General features: G+C 41.9%; 1 protein-coding gene across 1 annotated transcript in view; it reads right to left on the bottom strand.

Moving 5' to 3' along the window:
- CDHR5 (cadherin related family member 5) overlaps positions 1–16,791 on the bottom strand; it is a 128,924-nt gene that overhangs the window by 85,526 nt on the left and 26,607 nt on the right. The window contains exons 3-5 of the mRNA XM_088471037.1: positions 13,803–13,849; positions 11,078–11,170; positions 7,428–7,520 (exon numbers count right to left, since the gene is read on the bottom strand). Coding sequence (XP_088327163.1) covers positions 7,428–7,520; positions 11,078–11,170; positions 13,803–13,849 — 233 coding nt within the window. The remainder of the gene's footprint in view (positions 1–7,427; positions 7,521–11,077; positions 11,171–13,802; positions 13,850–16,791) is intronic.

Raw genomic sequence — 16,791 nt, 5'->3', positions numbered from 1 at the left:
AGGCTGCAGGACCAGTCCTGGTTTTAATTATAGGTGTAAAAAAATGAGCATAGGAGTACCCCTAAAATTAAAACCAGCACTGGACCCTTTCTAGCGGGGGGCTGATACCACATCCAGAGGAGCCCTTTCACCGGGCCCCCCAGCCGCAGCATCAGCCCTGACAGCTAGTCAGCCCAGACCAGGAATCGCTGGGGAGTTGGGGATCCCTCCAATAAAGGGGTCCCCCTCTCCAGGGCACCCCTGGCCTAGGCTGATAGCCCGGGGCTATCCTCGCCACCCCTGGGAGGTGGGTGGTGGGTTAATAGTGTAGGTGTAGTGTTAAAAATGTAATTAACAACATTGTCTTTACAGTAGAACTGCAGGTCCCAGCAAGCCTCCCCCGCATGCTGGTACTTGGAGAACCACAAGTACCAATATGCGGGGCATTAAGGGGCCACTGGTACCTGTAGTTCACCTGTTACGAAATGTGTAAAACAAAACAAGACACACACACCGTGAAAATAAAGTTTTATTACATACATACACACTCACATACTCACCTTCTTCCAGATGTTCATATCCCCTTCTCAACGTAAAGTATCCAATGGAAGTACCTGTAAAAAAAGATCCAATACTCACCTTTTGTCGGGAGGCCAGCCAATCAGCGGCAGCTTAACATTAATGGCCGCTCATTGGCTGGAACCCACGTGGAGAAGCCGCTCATTGGCTAAGCCCAAGTGGGTCCCAGCCAATGAGAAGAATTGATTTTTAATCCGACTCAAAATTATTTGAAAATATATAAAAATATGATCACCAATGCATATAGAGAAGGAGTGATTACGAAAACAAATCTGGATTACCTATGGGTGGACAATCCCAAAATTGCAACATACTGTCTGCTACCCAAAATATATAAAAATGAACAAAATCCCCCTGGACGTCCAATAGTCTCGGGTATTGGGAGCCTGGGGGAAAAAGCCAGCAATTGCAGATAACCATCTAAGAAGATATGTGACACCATCATATTTACGAGATACAATGGATCTATTAGGGAAAATAGATGGCATCTCCCTGAGTGAAAATACTATACTTGCCACATGCGATGTCAAGAGCTTGTATACAAGCATTTTTCATGATTCAGGATTAACAGCTGTGAGGTACTTTTGGATATGGAAAGAAGAGATGATGAATATAATATTTTGATTTTGAAATTATTGAATTTACTTCATATTCAATTCGAAATATTATTTGCAGGTACGGGGAACTGCAATGTGCCCCGACATATGCTAATCTATATTTAGGCTGGTCGGAGCAGGAGGTGGTCTTCTCAGAGGAAAATTCAAAGTACACAGACAAGTTAATATTGTGGTTGAGATTTATAGACGACATTTGTATTGTCTGGGAAGGAGAAGAGCTTGCTCTGATAGAATTCATTGATAAACTCAATGACAACACCTTGAATTTAAAATTAACAACAGAAATCCTGTGCAGATAAATTTTCTGGATCTCACCATTAAAATCAAGAAACACAGAAATATGGTGACAGATATATACAGAAAAAAGACGGCGACTAATAGTATTCTGCATTATGCAGAGTTCTCACTATCCAGCAACAAAAAATAGAGTTCCAAAAGGAGAATTCCTTAGGATGAAAAGAAATTGCTCCATAGAAGAAACTTTTCAAAAAAGAGCTACGGAGCGAGGAGGAAGATTGAGATCTCGAGGATACAGCAATCAAATCATCAAAGAAGTGGACCAGGAAACCCAACTAAGGAGTAGGGAGACTTTACTGTATCAAAATTATACAAGATAAAAGGTGAAACAGGAACAATCAGATTTATTTGTACTTTTTGCAGACAATGGAGGAGTCTACAAACTGCTCTTCAGAAACACATGTGCTGAAAACAGATGAGGACCTGGCAATCATCTTAGGTCCTAAAATCAACATCAGTTGGAGATGATCAAAAAATCTTAAGGATTGCTTAACACATAGTCATTTTCAAACCCGGAAAAGAATGAAAGAACGATACACTGGCTCTGATAAGTGCAAACATTGTAAAGCCTGTGAATTTGTGGTGAAAAGATACTAATATGTGAACAGATATGGGAACAGGTGTGAGATAAAAGACTTCTTTAACTGCTCCACACTTGGGATCATATACTGTTTAATATGTCCCTGTGGAAAGGCATACGTTGGTATGACTATTCATGTAATATAGGTAATCACTGGGTTATTAAAATGATTTAGTATTATTTAGATTGGATATATATTTATTTCAACACATAAGGTATATAATTTATATAGATTATTTAAATTATCACTTTAATTAAAAGTGTGCACAGTATATTTAAACATGCTGTTATAGTATTATGTGCACTAATAATACTTTGTGATATTAATAGGTGTAATTTATTTATAATTTAGGAGCAAACAGATATGTAGAACTAGAAATTAACTTATTACAATGATTTATTATGGGGATACATTATTAAACATTAGATATAGGGTATCTTAAATATTTCTAATATTATAACAGTATATAAATGCAAAAGATATGATAATTCATTCAATATATATATCAGCTAATTGATTTATTGTTATTTTGATCTGTATATATTTTAGTATAAATATTAGCACTGAATTAATCATGTTGGTTTATATACCTACACATGTCAATCAAGGTAAAACACAGTGAATAATATGGTGACCAATTGGAGGAATGAAACTGAAATTTTCAAATGTATACTGAGAAGAGATTGGAGGGTTAACGTATAAAAAACCGGTAGAGTTAACGGTCGGCTTGCCTGTCTGAAAAAGCTACAGCGAAATGTGCATTGGCGTTCAGGTGTGAGTGTCTTTTAAGAGTGCCCTATTCTGATAATATATGCTACAAGAGATGTGCTAATAACAGGATTATATTGGTGTATGTTAGATTATGTAAATGGTTTGCGGTTGCGGCACAGTTATACTAACTGACTTGATACGAAGCCACTGACTGCTGCATACATAATATTATTGTCCTATTCAGCAGTGCAGGACATCAGTGGCTCGTAAATGTTACAGGCAGATCGCGGCTGCGGCATTGCTGTAACAAGCAGGCAGAGCTACTGTAATACGGAGCTACTGATCAGGGTGAAATTAGTGACATCATTAGACCCCATACATCAGAGATTGATTGCAGCAATCATGCAATTTGCAATCAATTGTGTATAAAAAATCTTTCCCTTTTTCAATCGATTGCAGATTGCAGAATTGCCACAATCGATTGAAAAAGGGAAAGATTTTTATACACAATCGATTGCAAATTGCAGGATTGCTACAATCAATCTCTGATGTATGGGGGCCGTAGAAGTGATAGTAGTTATACTAAATGGCATTTCCACCCATTTCCATTCATTAACATCTACAACCGGGGTGATATTGAAGTATTGTACCGATACTTCCATGAATGGGGATATCTGAATAAATAGAAGATACAATAAACAGCTGTATATCCATAGGAATGAATCTATTCCTGGAATAAATAACTACATGTGTGTGTGAAGCGAGGGGTATATATCAATTGAACATTTGAATATAAATATATCTGACTACACACTTCAGTTAAACCTTGGCTGCGAGTAAACATTGTGGTTATAAACTATATCACATGGAGGATCTTATAAAATTAAAATACTCATAACTATAAGTGTGAAAACTGCTATTTTGCAAGAAGCAAAACACATTATTTACGGAGACAAGATACATTTGTTTCAGAGTATACATTTGGCTCTGAACATGAAACAATGTATCTGAATAAAGTTTTGCTGCTGTGATACAAACCTCTGATTATAAAGCCTGTGAGGATGTTTGGTTGATCTTTTCGACCTAAAACGTATATTCCACTGCCATTTTGACAGTCTGTAATCTACACCATGCCTTTAATATTTATACCTGCTAATAACTGTGATATGCAATATAATTATAATTAACATTTAGCGCTCTATAAGTGTAGCACAACAATAATAGAACGGGACACAGACAATTCACAGCCTTTATTTTAATCTTTCATTACTGTCATATATACGTTTTATTTAGCTGGAATCCGATATAATTATTTGTCTATTTAAAAATACCAAATAAAGGTTAAGTTTTAAAAGAATCCTGTGCTTATGCAAATACAAGTGCACTCCACTATAGGGACTACTTTCTCGTTGTTTGTAAAAATTGTTGTCATAAGTCCTAGAGTAGCACCCCAAAGCAATATCCATTTTTTGATAGAGATAATATATGATAGATACATGCATTAATAGGGGGTACATTGCATAAGTTTGTATTAAGATTTTCCTTTGGTGCGACCTTTCAATTTTGTTTTTGTGAAAAGTGGGTGCCTTGTGTCAGGCTGGTGGGTGTCTAGTTACATACTGCGTTCACACGGCAAAACATAGTAGGCATGCTAATGTTTTGCTAGCGATCGCGGGTTTTTTCATACTTTGCTTACTGATGGCTGCGTGCGAACGCAGCTTGGTGACTGGGTCTGAATCAGGTCCTGAATCCACAGAGAACCATATCATGCGCATGACCTCTCCATCTGGCCACCCTCAGAAAGTGGGATTCATAATGTTCCATAGCTTTGTCATATTAATTTAAGGTCTATTTGGAGGAACTGCACATTACTTTCCATCTTTGCCTTAAATGACCAAACCTTTCTCCTGCCCTGAGTTGAAAAACTTTTTTTAACTGACAATTTTTTCATTATTTAAGCAGCAACTTTAACAAAAGAGGGCTAAAGGATTTTAAATAAAGGTTTCACCACTATACTGTGTAAAACATTGGTGATTGAACTATTGTGGTATCAGAAATTGATCTGATATTACGGACCTACTGTATTATTTTTTTCTTAAAGACAGGTGCAAATGTGTCTTTTTATTGACACCACTGATATGAGATTCAAATAAGTCTGAGGTTCTGTTGGAACATCGTGGCGTGTGCAACTGCTGGCAATTTTATGAAAGGGAAATGTTGGTAGTTTTCGCTTGCATGTCTATGGGGAGCAAACAGAAACATGCAAGGTTTTCTTCCCGCATAACCCATGCTATATTAGCTCGAGAGGTCCCGACTGTACATCACGGCTAATTAAATCTCGCCCTTTGTGTTGGAAAATTCTGTGTATACTTGAGGAACAAGTTGGTATTGATCTGGCAATTTCTGGAACCTCAGAAGATATCTCTATCCTCAGCTGGGTGTTTTTCTCTACTGCCACTGAGAGAGACATCCTGGCTGTGCTCAGTGCAGGCCGGTGAACTTATAAGATGCCGCTTCCGCACTTTCACCTTACTGGTCAGGAAGTGGGCAATTTCTGGTGGTGCTGGTGGTGGGGTGGTAGGGTGTGTGTGTGTGGGGGGGGGGCAGTAAACTCAAGTTTTGCTTTGGGTGCCATGAAACCTTGCACTGACACTGAGTAACTCCTTGACGCATCCCCAACCCTTTACTTATGGTGGTTTATGCGAACTGGTGATGGCTGGGCAACTGTTCGAGTTTATTTTCGAGGTTTACCGCATTGATGAGCTCTGAGAGTTTTGGTGCTGAACATCACCCCATGAGGAGGCTACGCTTTACATAGAATCTCTCTAGGGGCCATTGAAATTCTCTCTAGCATGCTCCATTTCACGAGAGGCATAAACTAAACTATAAGTTAAATTAAGATGGTATGAATGAAATGAAAATATCTAAGTAAATCTATAATTGGTTTAAAAATATGAAAACATAGAAAAAAAGACCATGGGGTCTATTTACTAAGCCTTGGATGGAGATAAAGTGAACAGAGATAATGTACCAGCCAATCAGCTCCTAACCGCTATGTAACAGGCTATTTTTGAAAAATTGGTTGGTACTTTATCCCTGTTCACTTTATCTCCATCCAAGGCTTAATAAATAGACCCCCAAATCCTACTTATCTACTCCACAGGTTCTCAAACTCGGTCCTCAGGACCCCCAAGAGTGCATGTTTTCCATATCTCCTCACAGAATCACAAGTGAAATAATTAGTTCCACCTGTGGATTTTTTCAAATATGTCAATGAGTAATGAATACACCTGTGCACCTGCCAGGCGACCTGGAAAATGTGAACCGCAAGTTTTGCTCGCTCGTTCAGACTTAGAGGCGTGAACAGACCGCAATTAGCGAACAGTTCATTTGAATAGCCACCCCTTGTTTCAGAACGAACGACCGCAAATAGCGAGTGGCTCTGAATGAGGGCCTCTGCCTGTGCAGGTGCTTTGACACGGTCCTACCGGTGGGGGTGCTGGTGTCTGGAGGTTGGCACGAGGTGCGCGTGGATGTCCGAAGGGTACAGGCCATGTGATGACAGGTGAGACTGGCAGCGCTGCTGCGCTGGGGATTGCTGGGCGCCACCATCTTGGTTTTGGGCATGTGACCTGAATGGGCCAATCAGGTTGGAGCATCTTGTGTGTACTCTCAGCAGCCTATCATGCACTTTCCCATGGTACTTAAGGGTATTCACCATGCCTTCTAGTTGCCAGTGCAACGTATACACTGTGCAAGCTGTGTGAGAGTTCTCTGTGCTCCTTAGCTTGGTGTGATATTTGCAGTCCCAGCAGTGCTCCGTTTCCTGCTCTGTCTCCATCACAGGCTGTTCCCGGATACCCGCATCTACCCTGCTATACCCCGTTACTCACCCACAGTTTGTGAACTCTCCAGCACTCTGGACTCAGAACACACTCCAGTACTTCAGACCTCTGTTCCTCAGTCACACCTCCATTGGACTTTTGTTTTTCCTGTCTGACACCTGTTTCCAGCCTCATTAATTGGACTTTGTTTTTTTCTGCCAGACATTTGTTTTCAGCCTCACTTTAGTTGGACTTGTTTATTTTCTGCCAGTTTATATATTCCACTTCATAATACTCCTATTAAACCTGCTGCATTCCAATACTACAAACCCGTTCCTGTTTCTTCTCCTGCATCCACCCCAAATTCAAAAAATAATCCAGACCTGACATCTACTCCATAATTGCAATGTTTTTCCAGGATGTTATGCCCACTCCCACAGGCTAGTCTAACCACAAAGCAACAGTTTGTCTAGTATGCACTAAGTATCCCTCAATTTTATTCTCAGTGCACCTTGGAGAGAAACACCTAGCTAAGGGAACGTTCCCATAATAGTAGTTTCAAAATTCCTGGATCAGCACAAACTTGTCCTACATTACCTCCAGGAGCTCAATTGAAGTCCACTGATCATAGGCTGCAATTTCTGATCTTGCACATCCAGGCTCTCCTGTGTATGTCTGAGGCACTTGCTGACTTATATATCAGTTGAAGGTTGCAGTTTAACTTGTTACTAAAGGATGGTGAGGCAAGGTTTTTAACTAATTTCATCATACAACATTGTAAATCCAAATATCACTGTATGTTGTAGAGTGTATTTAATATGCATTTAATATCCACTTACAGCATCGTTACCGCTCAGCACATAGTGGAGGATGTCCTGATCAGCATCCACAGCTGTAACTGCAGGACCAATAGAACTTCCCACTGCTAGATCCTTAGGAGAAAATGGATTTATGGGAATGTCACATTTTATTTTCAAAGTAATGCTCAGACAAAAAAAAACAACAACCATCCGACACAGGAATACCAATATCCAAGTTTATACTATACATATACATTTATTAACGAGTTTTATCACCAAAACGAGCAATACATTTCTCTGTGTATGACAAATGGTGCTCCAGCCAATCATCTCCCAACCATTATTATTCTAGCAGTTGACAGCTGGAAGCTGATTGGCTGGAACACCATTATCCTACACAGTGATATTTATCACTTGTTTTGGTGATAAAACTCATTAATAAATGGGGGCCATAGTAGGCTTGTGCCTACACATGGCTGACAGGTGGCTCTGTGTGACTGACACACATGCTTAGGTTTTTTCTTTTATCAGCAAAATAAAGTGAACATAGGATATAACAAAGAGAATGTATTGCAGATATATTCTACTCTGTCAAGTTGTTTCTGTGTAAAAGAGTTATGGGCAGTGAATGGCATGACAGGAGGACCATTTAACTGATCACCTCCTCCATGGGCATAACTACCATAGGTACAGCTGCTATGGGGCCCAGAGCTGAAAGGGACCCATTTTCCTTGTCCAAGTTAGATAATTTTTATATACATTTTTCACCATTGGGTGATACATACAAACTTTTGCTATGGGGCCTTGAAAAACTTAGTTACGCCCTGTCCCCCTCCCTGTATGAGTCTCACTCATATAGCATAAGCTGACCATATTAGGATATCCATAAATATTTGTTATATTGCATAGCTTTTGTGGCTGATTAAAACCAGGTGAATTGTAGACTTGATGCCAGCCACATAACCTGTGTAATTGATGTGTCCCTGATTAATGGGATATTATAGAATCCCTAACTGCTCCACCCACTATGGAATCTATGGAGTTTCTTTGCCAGAAGACCTCATGAATAACTATTTCTCTTCCTAACTTTACCTACATTGGCTGTGTCTGTTGTGTGAGTACATACTGTATGTACCAGTCCACCCCTTTCCATTCACAAACCATTGATAAGTGATGCAGTTATACTGCATTGCAATAATAATTGCATGCTCCACAGCTTCAGGTTGTTATTGGGCAATAGGACGTAGGAGTCAGTGCAGAGTTTAACATATATGTTATTGCAGAAGAAACACTGGGACTGATTCAGAGCCGGACACTCTTTGAGAGCGCTCGCTCTAAATCGGGGCGTCCCTTTTTTTTTTTTAAAGTCGGCCTCCTGGCCGCTCGCATAGCTGTGAGTGACCACCCACAGCTTATGCGAGCGGCCAGGTGATGGTCGCGATGGTCTTGCGATGAGACCCTTGTGGTAGGGTCTCGTGGCCACAAGCCCCAGTGGCCTTCCTGCTCTAATAGAGCAGGAAGTCCACCTACTGACATCACGAGTAATTTCAGTAGGGCCATCCACAAATGGCAGGCGTCCCTGCAGGAACACCTCCATTTGCCCAGCCACCCCCCCTGCCCACCTCCAAAACGGGGCAAGCTGTCAATCACCATCGACAGCTGCCCCGCTTTGGTGCGAGACCCATAGTGTCAGAGCGCCATTCCCTTGCCAAGTCTCATACATGCACACGCCGGAGCCGGCTCCGGTGTGCACATGCGCAGTGGCGGACCATCGACCCGCTGGCGAGCGCTGTGCGCTCGCGAGCGGGTCTGAATCAGGCCCACAGTTCAGCAGCTCCTAGTGATTTTAGCTCTAGTTACTTTAATCATTTTCCTGGCAATCAGTCAGGTGTGCAGACCAGGAATCATCATGCTGGGCTGTGTTTTAGTGCTTGATTGATGCAGCTGACTTCAGAGCCTTGCTTGGTTTCTGCACTTGTGATTACTGGCTGTTCAGCCTTGTTAGGGATTTCCTCCTGACACTCCATTTACCGGGAGTAGCAATTTGAGAGTCTGCGTCCATGGATGCAGACTTCCTGGCCTCACAGGCCACCCGGACCCAAGCAGGCTGTGGTAGGCTTCAGGTTCTGCAGCCTCATCAAAGAAGCAACAATTGCGACCATCAGGCGCGATGGTGCTCCCTAGCTGCGACCTTATTTGCAGCTCTGAGATTGCAGATGCAGCATGGCGGTGCCATGCACCACCTGCTGCATTTGCATTTTAGCAGGATGGAATTGCAAACCCACTTGTATGCGACTATGCAATTCCGTCCTCTGCAGTATCAGGCCCTAAGTATATCATTTTGCCTATATGCAGAGGTGTACGCATTTCTTCAAGCAGGCTGCTGCTATCTTTAGACTTAGGGCCTGATTCAGAGCCGGACGCTCTGACCAGAGTGCTCGCTCTGAAGCTGGGCCCTCCTACCTATTGTTGGAGCGGCCTCTTGTACGCTCGAATAGCTGTGGGTTGCCACCCACAGCTTATGCGAGCGTCCATGATGATGGTTGCGATGGTCAAGACCATCGGGCTTGCGATGAGACACTTGCGGTAGGGTCTCGTTGCCGCAAGCCCAGGAGTGCTTTTGGCTCTATCAGAGCCAAAATCACTCCCACTGACATCACTAGTGATGTCAGTGGGGCCGGCCCCAGACGGTAGGCGTTCCCATGGGAACGCCTCCATCTGGCAGCCACGCCCCCAGCACGCCTACCAAAGGGGGCATGCTGTCACTCACCATCGACAGCACGCCCCCTTTGGTGCGAGACCCCGAGCGACGGCTTCCTCGTCGCTCGCCGGGTCTCGCGCATGCGCATTTGGGTACCATCGACCCGCTTGTGAGCGTCCTGCACTCGCGAGCGGGTCTGAATGAGTCCCTTAGTTTCATAGCTGTCATCATCACAAGGGGATCTATTTACTAAGCAGTGTTAGGAGACAGAGTGAAAAGTGATAAGGTGCCAGTCAATCAGCTCCCAACTGTCATTTTTCAAACACAGCCTGTGAGATGAAAGTTGCGAGCTGATTGACTGGCACCTTATCACTTTCTTATCACTTTTCACTCTGTCTCCTAACACTGCTTAGTAAATAGACCCCTAGGTGTAAAAGATACATATGAAAGTGGAGACGTTTAAACTTCCATCAACAAGCCCTCTATAAATGTACCTTACGTGAGGATACTCTGTTACAGCCCAGGTATAACCCTTCAGTTGCAAGTGGAAATGTGCCTAAGATGCACACAATGCATCATCAGTTTTTGCATTCAATTGCTTGTGAAGCGGCACAGTGTGAAAATATATGCTCTGCAAACTACAGTACGTTCTCCTCTGCATCAGACCCATAGTGTTTCCCTGGTATGAATTCTGGAAAAAAAAATACCTGATGGGTATAACAACTGATGTGGTTAATGTGAGTAGTACTTTTTTTTTTTTCATTCAAATTAATCCAACTTATGTATGTTGACCCTGTAACCCTGTGGCTTGGTAGCCTCTGCTCCTGAATGGATACCAGTAATATAGATCATATATTATGACTTTATGTTTATATGTAATTACATATTATTTATTTTGCTTAGCCTCTATAAATCGTAGGATATGTCACTGTTTTATGATTCCGCTTATAAAATTACTTTTGACCTTTGTACCCAGGTGTTGACTCACCTCCGAGACAGTGAACTCATAGCTTGTTTCTGGGAAGATTGGTTCATTATCATTTATATTAATAATATTTACAAATACAGTTTGTGAAGGTACCTGAAAAAGATTTAAAATGTGACATTATTAAATAGATGTCAAACCTAGAACATCATTTGCAGGGTGCTGAGCAGGTGCATTTAGAACTGTCATGCTACCTTGATGTACTACAAATCCCATACTGACACTTAATGACATGACTTTTTTGCATGTTTTAATTTTTAAATTATCTACTTCAATTAAAAATGCAATATTAAATCATAAACCTCAGAAAATAAGCAAGGAAAGCGAGAAAACCATCCATGCACAGTAGGAGGATTTGTACCATTCAGTGCTGACAATACAGGATAAAATATTCCGTGAACAAATGTACAAAACCACCGATCAGAAATTAGCAGCAGTTGGCAACTATTGAAGATCGCTGAGATTGTGCAAGCAGTGAGACTGAAGAAAGTAAACATTGATGTTAGGCAGTAGTAATATTATTTTAATAATTAAATAATTTTAAGAAATAAACGAAATCATTTTGAAAAACAAAAAAATAAAAGAAGAGTCTTTGACAAGTTTCCTGCAAGCCAAACTGGCAAAAAAAAACACAATTCCGTTGCTGATCCAAATACACACTACACAGAGGAATTGTGGATGTGCAGCCAGCCATAATGACACCATTAGACTCTAAGGGGGAATGCAATTGTTTTCCTCAGAGGGGACTGTTACTAGCGGGTGTCCGATGAAGTCAATTGTTGCTCTGTTTGGGCGGGAATGCCGAGGCGCCCAGATTTCTGCTTTGGGAAACACTGTTCTAAATCAAACTGTATATAACTTTTGATGAAAATCTTTGGATTCTAAGCTTCCTCAGGTACCTTGCAATGGTCTGTTAATACTTTGTGATGTGCCTTTAGTGTTTGTTCTGTGGTACGTCTTTCTTTGTGAATAATAATTTATGCTCAGAGTTTGTCTAGTCATTCTATTACCTGAGGTAACATCTTGTAATGTCAGCATTTTCAAATATTACACAAACTACCATATGTATCTATCTGTATATGAGTACATATTCATATATAGATTATTATGGTGAGTACAATCTGTAACGGTCTCTTGTTTTTAGGCCATGCCCATTAGTGACTTCAGGTGGAGTGATACAGTGTTCTAAGTGATTTATCAGTAAAGGCGCATACACAAGTAATGATTTTTTGAACGATTTGTCATTAACGACGTCATTTTCGTTCAATCGTTAAAAAAATTGTTATAGCGATGAATGATAATCGTTCAAGCGCGCTCCCGTTTGTAGTTTGTAGTTATCGTTCAACGTTCATTTCAGACTGTCTAACATAACGATTTTCATTAAGGGAAGGAACATTTTTCATTCATCATTCATTAAACTTCAAAAAATCGTTCACTTTTTCAAGGGAAAATCTGACAATAAATCATTGGTTACAAAATCGTTACGTGTGTATGAACCTTTAGAGGCAGAGAGGCAGAGTGATGCGGTGCACTGTGTATTGTGCAGGGCCGTAGAGAGCCAGCCTGGGCCCAGGGAAAGGGGTGTGGCCTTATTGCGGGCAGAGTGGCTACGCCCCCTTAGAAAAAACCTTTTTGCAGTGCCCACCCCACAAGCAGAGGAAAGGAGACTGCTGCTGCTGATCAGCAGTCTCCCACAGCAGCCCAGCACACAGCAGCATGTGCTGGGCTGCTGACAGGTAAGGAGGGGGGCCGTATCAGACCTGGGCCCCCTCTGGACCCCTCCAAGCTTGTCCTGGGTAATTAGTAACAACTATATGAGGGGTAAAGAGCCAATGAAGAACTCCTACCTATAGAGGGATAGAGGACTTCATTCAGACCCGCTCATAAGCGCTGAGCGCTCGCAAGCAGGTGTATGTTTAGGCCCTGCACACGCGCAGCGGCCGCACTGCGCGTGCGCAAGCCCCAGAGCGAGAGAGAAATTGTCTCACTCCGGGGCTCGCTACCAACGGGGCGGCTGTTGATGTTGATCGACAGCTCGGCCCATTTAGTAGGAGGGGAGGGGGGGTGTTTTCACAAACAGAGGCGTTTCTTAAGGAACGCCTGCCATTTTGTGGGCTGCCGCACTGACATCAGCAGTGATATCAGTGGGGAGCTTCCTGCTCGATCAGAGCAGGAAGCTCCCTGGGGCTTGCGGTTGCCAAGACCCAACCTTAGGGTCTCGTCACAAGCCCCAATGGTCGCGATGGTCTTGACCATCGCGACCATCATTCTGGTCGGTCGCTAAAGCTGTGGGTGGTAACCCACAGCTTAGCTAGTGACCAGGAGGCCGCACTTCAAAATACAAGCGGCCGCCCTCATTCAGAGCGAGCGCTCGCATTTTGCGAGTGCCTCTGAATGAGGGCCAGAGTCCCAACACCAAAACCCCCAGCAACCATATAGGAGAACGACTACAGGAATGCACTGTGGGTAAAGAGATGAATCCCTAAATGTAAGTGAGAAAGGGCAGAGGCAGCACAAAAGCCACAAGGGGAGGAGGAAGCTGTGTAAAAGCCTATGGGGAAGATTCCATGTATTTGCCTTTTTTAAATTGATTCCCTTTAGTATGCTGCCATCTGAGTCAGCCTGTTTGCCCCATCAGTCACTTCCCCATTATGTTGAGTAATTACTGTCTAATGAATAAACCTCTGGTGGTCTGGTTCAAAGTTGCAGCAGTTTTGAAAATACTCACAGGAATATCACCTTTTTTGCATAGGAGATCGACCATTAGCAATTGAACTTCCTATGTTAAAAGAAAATAATGATATAATATTAAATTAAATAGTTAAACCACACTTTTATCTCATGTTTCAACATTTCCATTCCCTCCACTTCAAAGAAACTGCCCCCAGCAAGCTCACCAATGATTTTCTCACTACCAAAGACAATAGTTACTTCTCACTTCTCTTTGGTCTGTCTGTGAGCATTGACACTGTTTATCACCCCTTTCTTATTTAAACTAGAGATGTGCGGATCGGTTCAGTTTTTTTCCCGCCAAATTTCGGATTTCAGAAAGAGGCAAAACGTTATCTTTCATGGACAAAAGTTTTGCTTCTTTCTGAGACCCGAAATTTGTTAGGAAAAATGGCGGGAAAATCCAAACCGATCCGAACCTGCACGTCTCTAGCTCAAACCCTCCTTTGTATCGGACTCTGGGTCTCATTCAGAGCCGCTCCTAAGCGGCCGTTCGCTCGTTTGGAGTGATGTTAGCACATCTGTGCATGCGTACGGATTGTAATACGCATGCGCGAACCAGTCAGTGCGGCCAGAAATCGTTTCTTCGCAATATAGCGAATGCCTGCTATTTTGAGTGACAGGATGAGGCGTATGTGGGTGGTAACAGGGGAAGGTGCTTGAAAACGGGGAGTGGAAATCAGAGCGCAGGCGTGCTTAAAGGTCAAAACAGGCATTTTTAGGGTATGCATAATTAAAACAGCAGCGTCATCGACCACGTCACTTGGTTATTTTATAGCCAGAACTGCTCGCAAGATTGTGGTAGGAAAAACCAGCCACAAGAATAGCGAGCAGTTCATACACTGTTCGATGTACTCGATTAATCTATTAAATAGCGGACATGACGTATGGTGTGAGCGGCCAGGGGGCGTATTTTTCCAAAAAACGACCGCATGTTTTGTTTGCTCGTTCAGACATGGAGGCGTCAACAGACCGCAAAGAGTGAATGGTTCATTTGAATAGCCACCCCCTTTTCCTGAACGACCGTCCGCAAATAGCGTCCGGCTCTGAATCAGACCCTCTGTTCCTGGACTAAACTTTCAATGACTCTGCTTCTACATCCCCCTTACTTCCTTTGCCTGTGTCGGTGTCCCCCAAGGGTCCATTTTAGCCCCCTTCTCCCTTTACACCTCCTTCCTGGGAACCCTCATCAGCTATGTTGGTCTCCAATATACCACATCTAAGCTGATGCCAGTGGAATATACTTCTCATCCCCTGACCTATCTCCCTCCATCATCTGTTGTGTTTATTTTTGCCTCTCTGCCATTTTACCCTGAATATCCCAATGCTTTCACAAACTAAGTTCTTTGTTTTTCCCTTCCAGGTCTCCTCATCTCCCCCACTATCTTTCTATTTATAACATCTCCCTCACTACTGCTCATCAGGTTTGCTGCCTTGGTGTTCTCATTCACCTGCTGTTTCCACCTTTGCAGCATCTCTAAGATTTGGTCCTTTCACATTGATAATGTGTCAGTACCAGCAGACATGGACACCACTGGCCTGGTTCCAAAACTTAGCAGGTGATTGGTTGCTGGCCTTCCCAATTAGAATCCTTAAAAGAACACAGCTGGGCTCAGCTTCAGGCTAGAGATGGCATAACACCTCTCACAGGTGCTACCACTAAACTCCAGCACTGATAACTCATCCAGGGAATCACCCATCAGCCAGTCACTATAAGAATCTGCTCAGTGCCCTCCTCTAGTGCCTGAGTATCAATTGTGTTCTACATAGGTGCTCCTGCTCCAGAACTATACTCTACAGTATAATTTTATTCCAGTGTTGTTTAAACTGCGGTGTTTGGTTTCCTCGAAAGCAGCACATCCATACCCTCATTTCCATCTGCAGTGTTTCAAGGCAGAGTCCTCATATCAGTTAAGTACTGTTTCGGTGGGAGTCAACTACACTGGGCTGTGACTAGGGCCTTCATTACCATTGGGAATATTAGACTCCACCCCACGGTATTTGGTTGTGCCAATTCCCAATTCTACCTGTTTGCTTTTATCATCTGTGTCTGTGTGTACTCTGATACACTTGCTGTCTGTTTTGAGCTCCGGGGTTATTGCAATATACTGTGTATTTCATTGCACTCTACACACTGTTCCCACAGTGCCAACACAACCGTGGCTCTCAATGCACACTATACATGGTACACAAACAGTGCCAACAACTCTGTATATTTTATTACATGCTGTTCAAACAGTGCTAAAACTACTGTGTCAAAATATGTATAGCCTCGGAGCTTCAAAAAAGAATACAACTAAGATAAAATCTAATATACTCGTATCAATGTATGTATTTAGTACTGGTGATTTCTTCAGCTGCAGTAATAATGGTTGCAAACCAATAACATATAGAGAAAGAAAAGAATTTACTGCGCTTAAAAGAGAAAACCAGAAAAATTAAAAATGAATAATAGATAGCTCATCAACACTTACAGGGTATATTAGTGTTAATTTAAGTATTTAAAGTAGATGCCATATATAGTAAGAAACAAAATATTTTAATAAAGGTAATATAAAGACAATGATTACATAATAAGACAATAACTATTCTCTTTAAACTGTTAAACATGAATTCTTCACAATTGAGAGGCCGCTATTAAAAAACTCTCTGTATAAAATATGGAAGAAAGGTAATATAAAGACAATGATTACATAATCGGACACTAAATTATTCTCTTTAAATTGTTAAACATGAATTAATAGCAATTCAGAGGCAGCTATTAAAAAACTCTGTGTAAGATATGGAACAATTTCTTTTTCTATTTATATAGAAACATTGCTTCTGTTTTTGTATATAAACATGTCATATCTCAGACATAGCCACTGTTATCTTTTTAGAAAAAAAGATTGGTAATAATTTCATATAGCAGCGTCCGGCTAATAAAAATCAACAGTTAAAAATATATATTTGTTTTATAATAAAAAGTTGTGCTTTTGTAATAAAAA

The sequence above is a fragment of the Taudactylus pleione genome, unplaced genomic scaffold, assembly GCF_031769625.1.
Source record: "Taudactylus pleione unplaced genomic scaffold, aTauple2 ptg000109l, whole genome shotgun sequence".
Classification (NCBI taxonomy): domain Eukaryota; kingdom Metazoa; phylum Chordata; class Amphibia; order Anura; family Myobatrachidae; genus Taudactylus; species Taudactylus pleione.
Note: the sequence above shows the minus strand (reverse complement) of the source record. Positions and strands in the feature narration are given on the sequence as shown.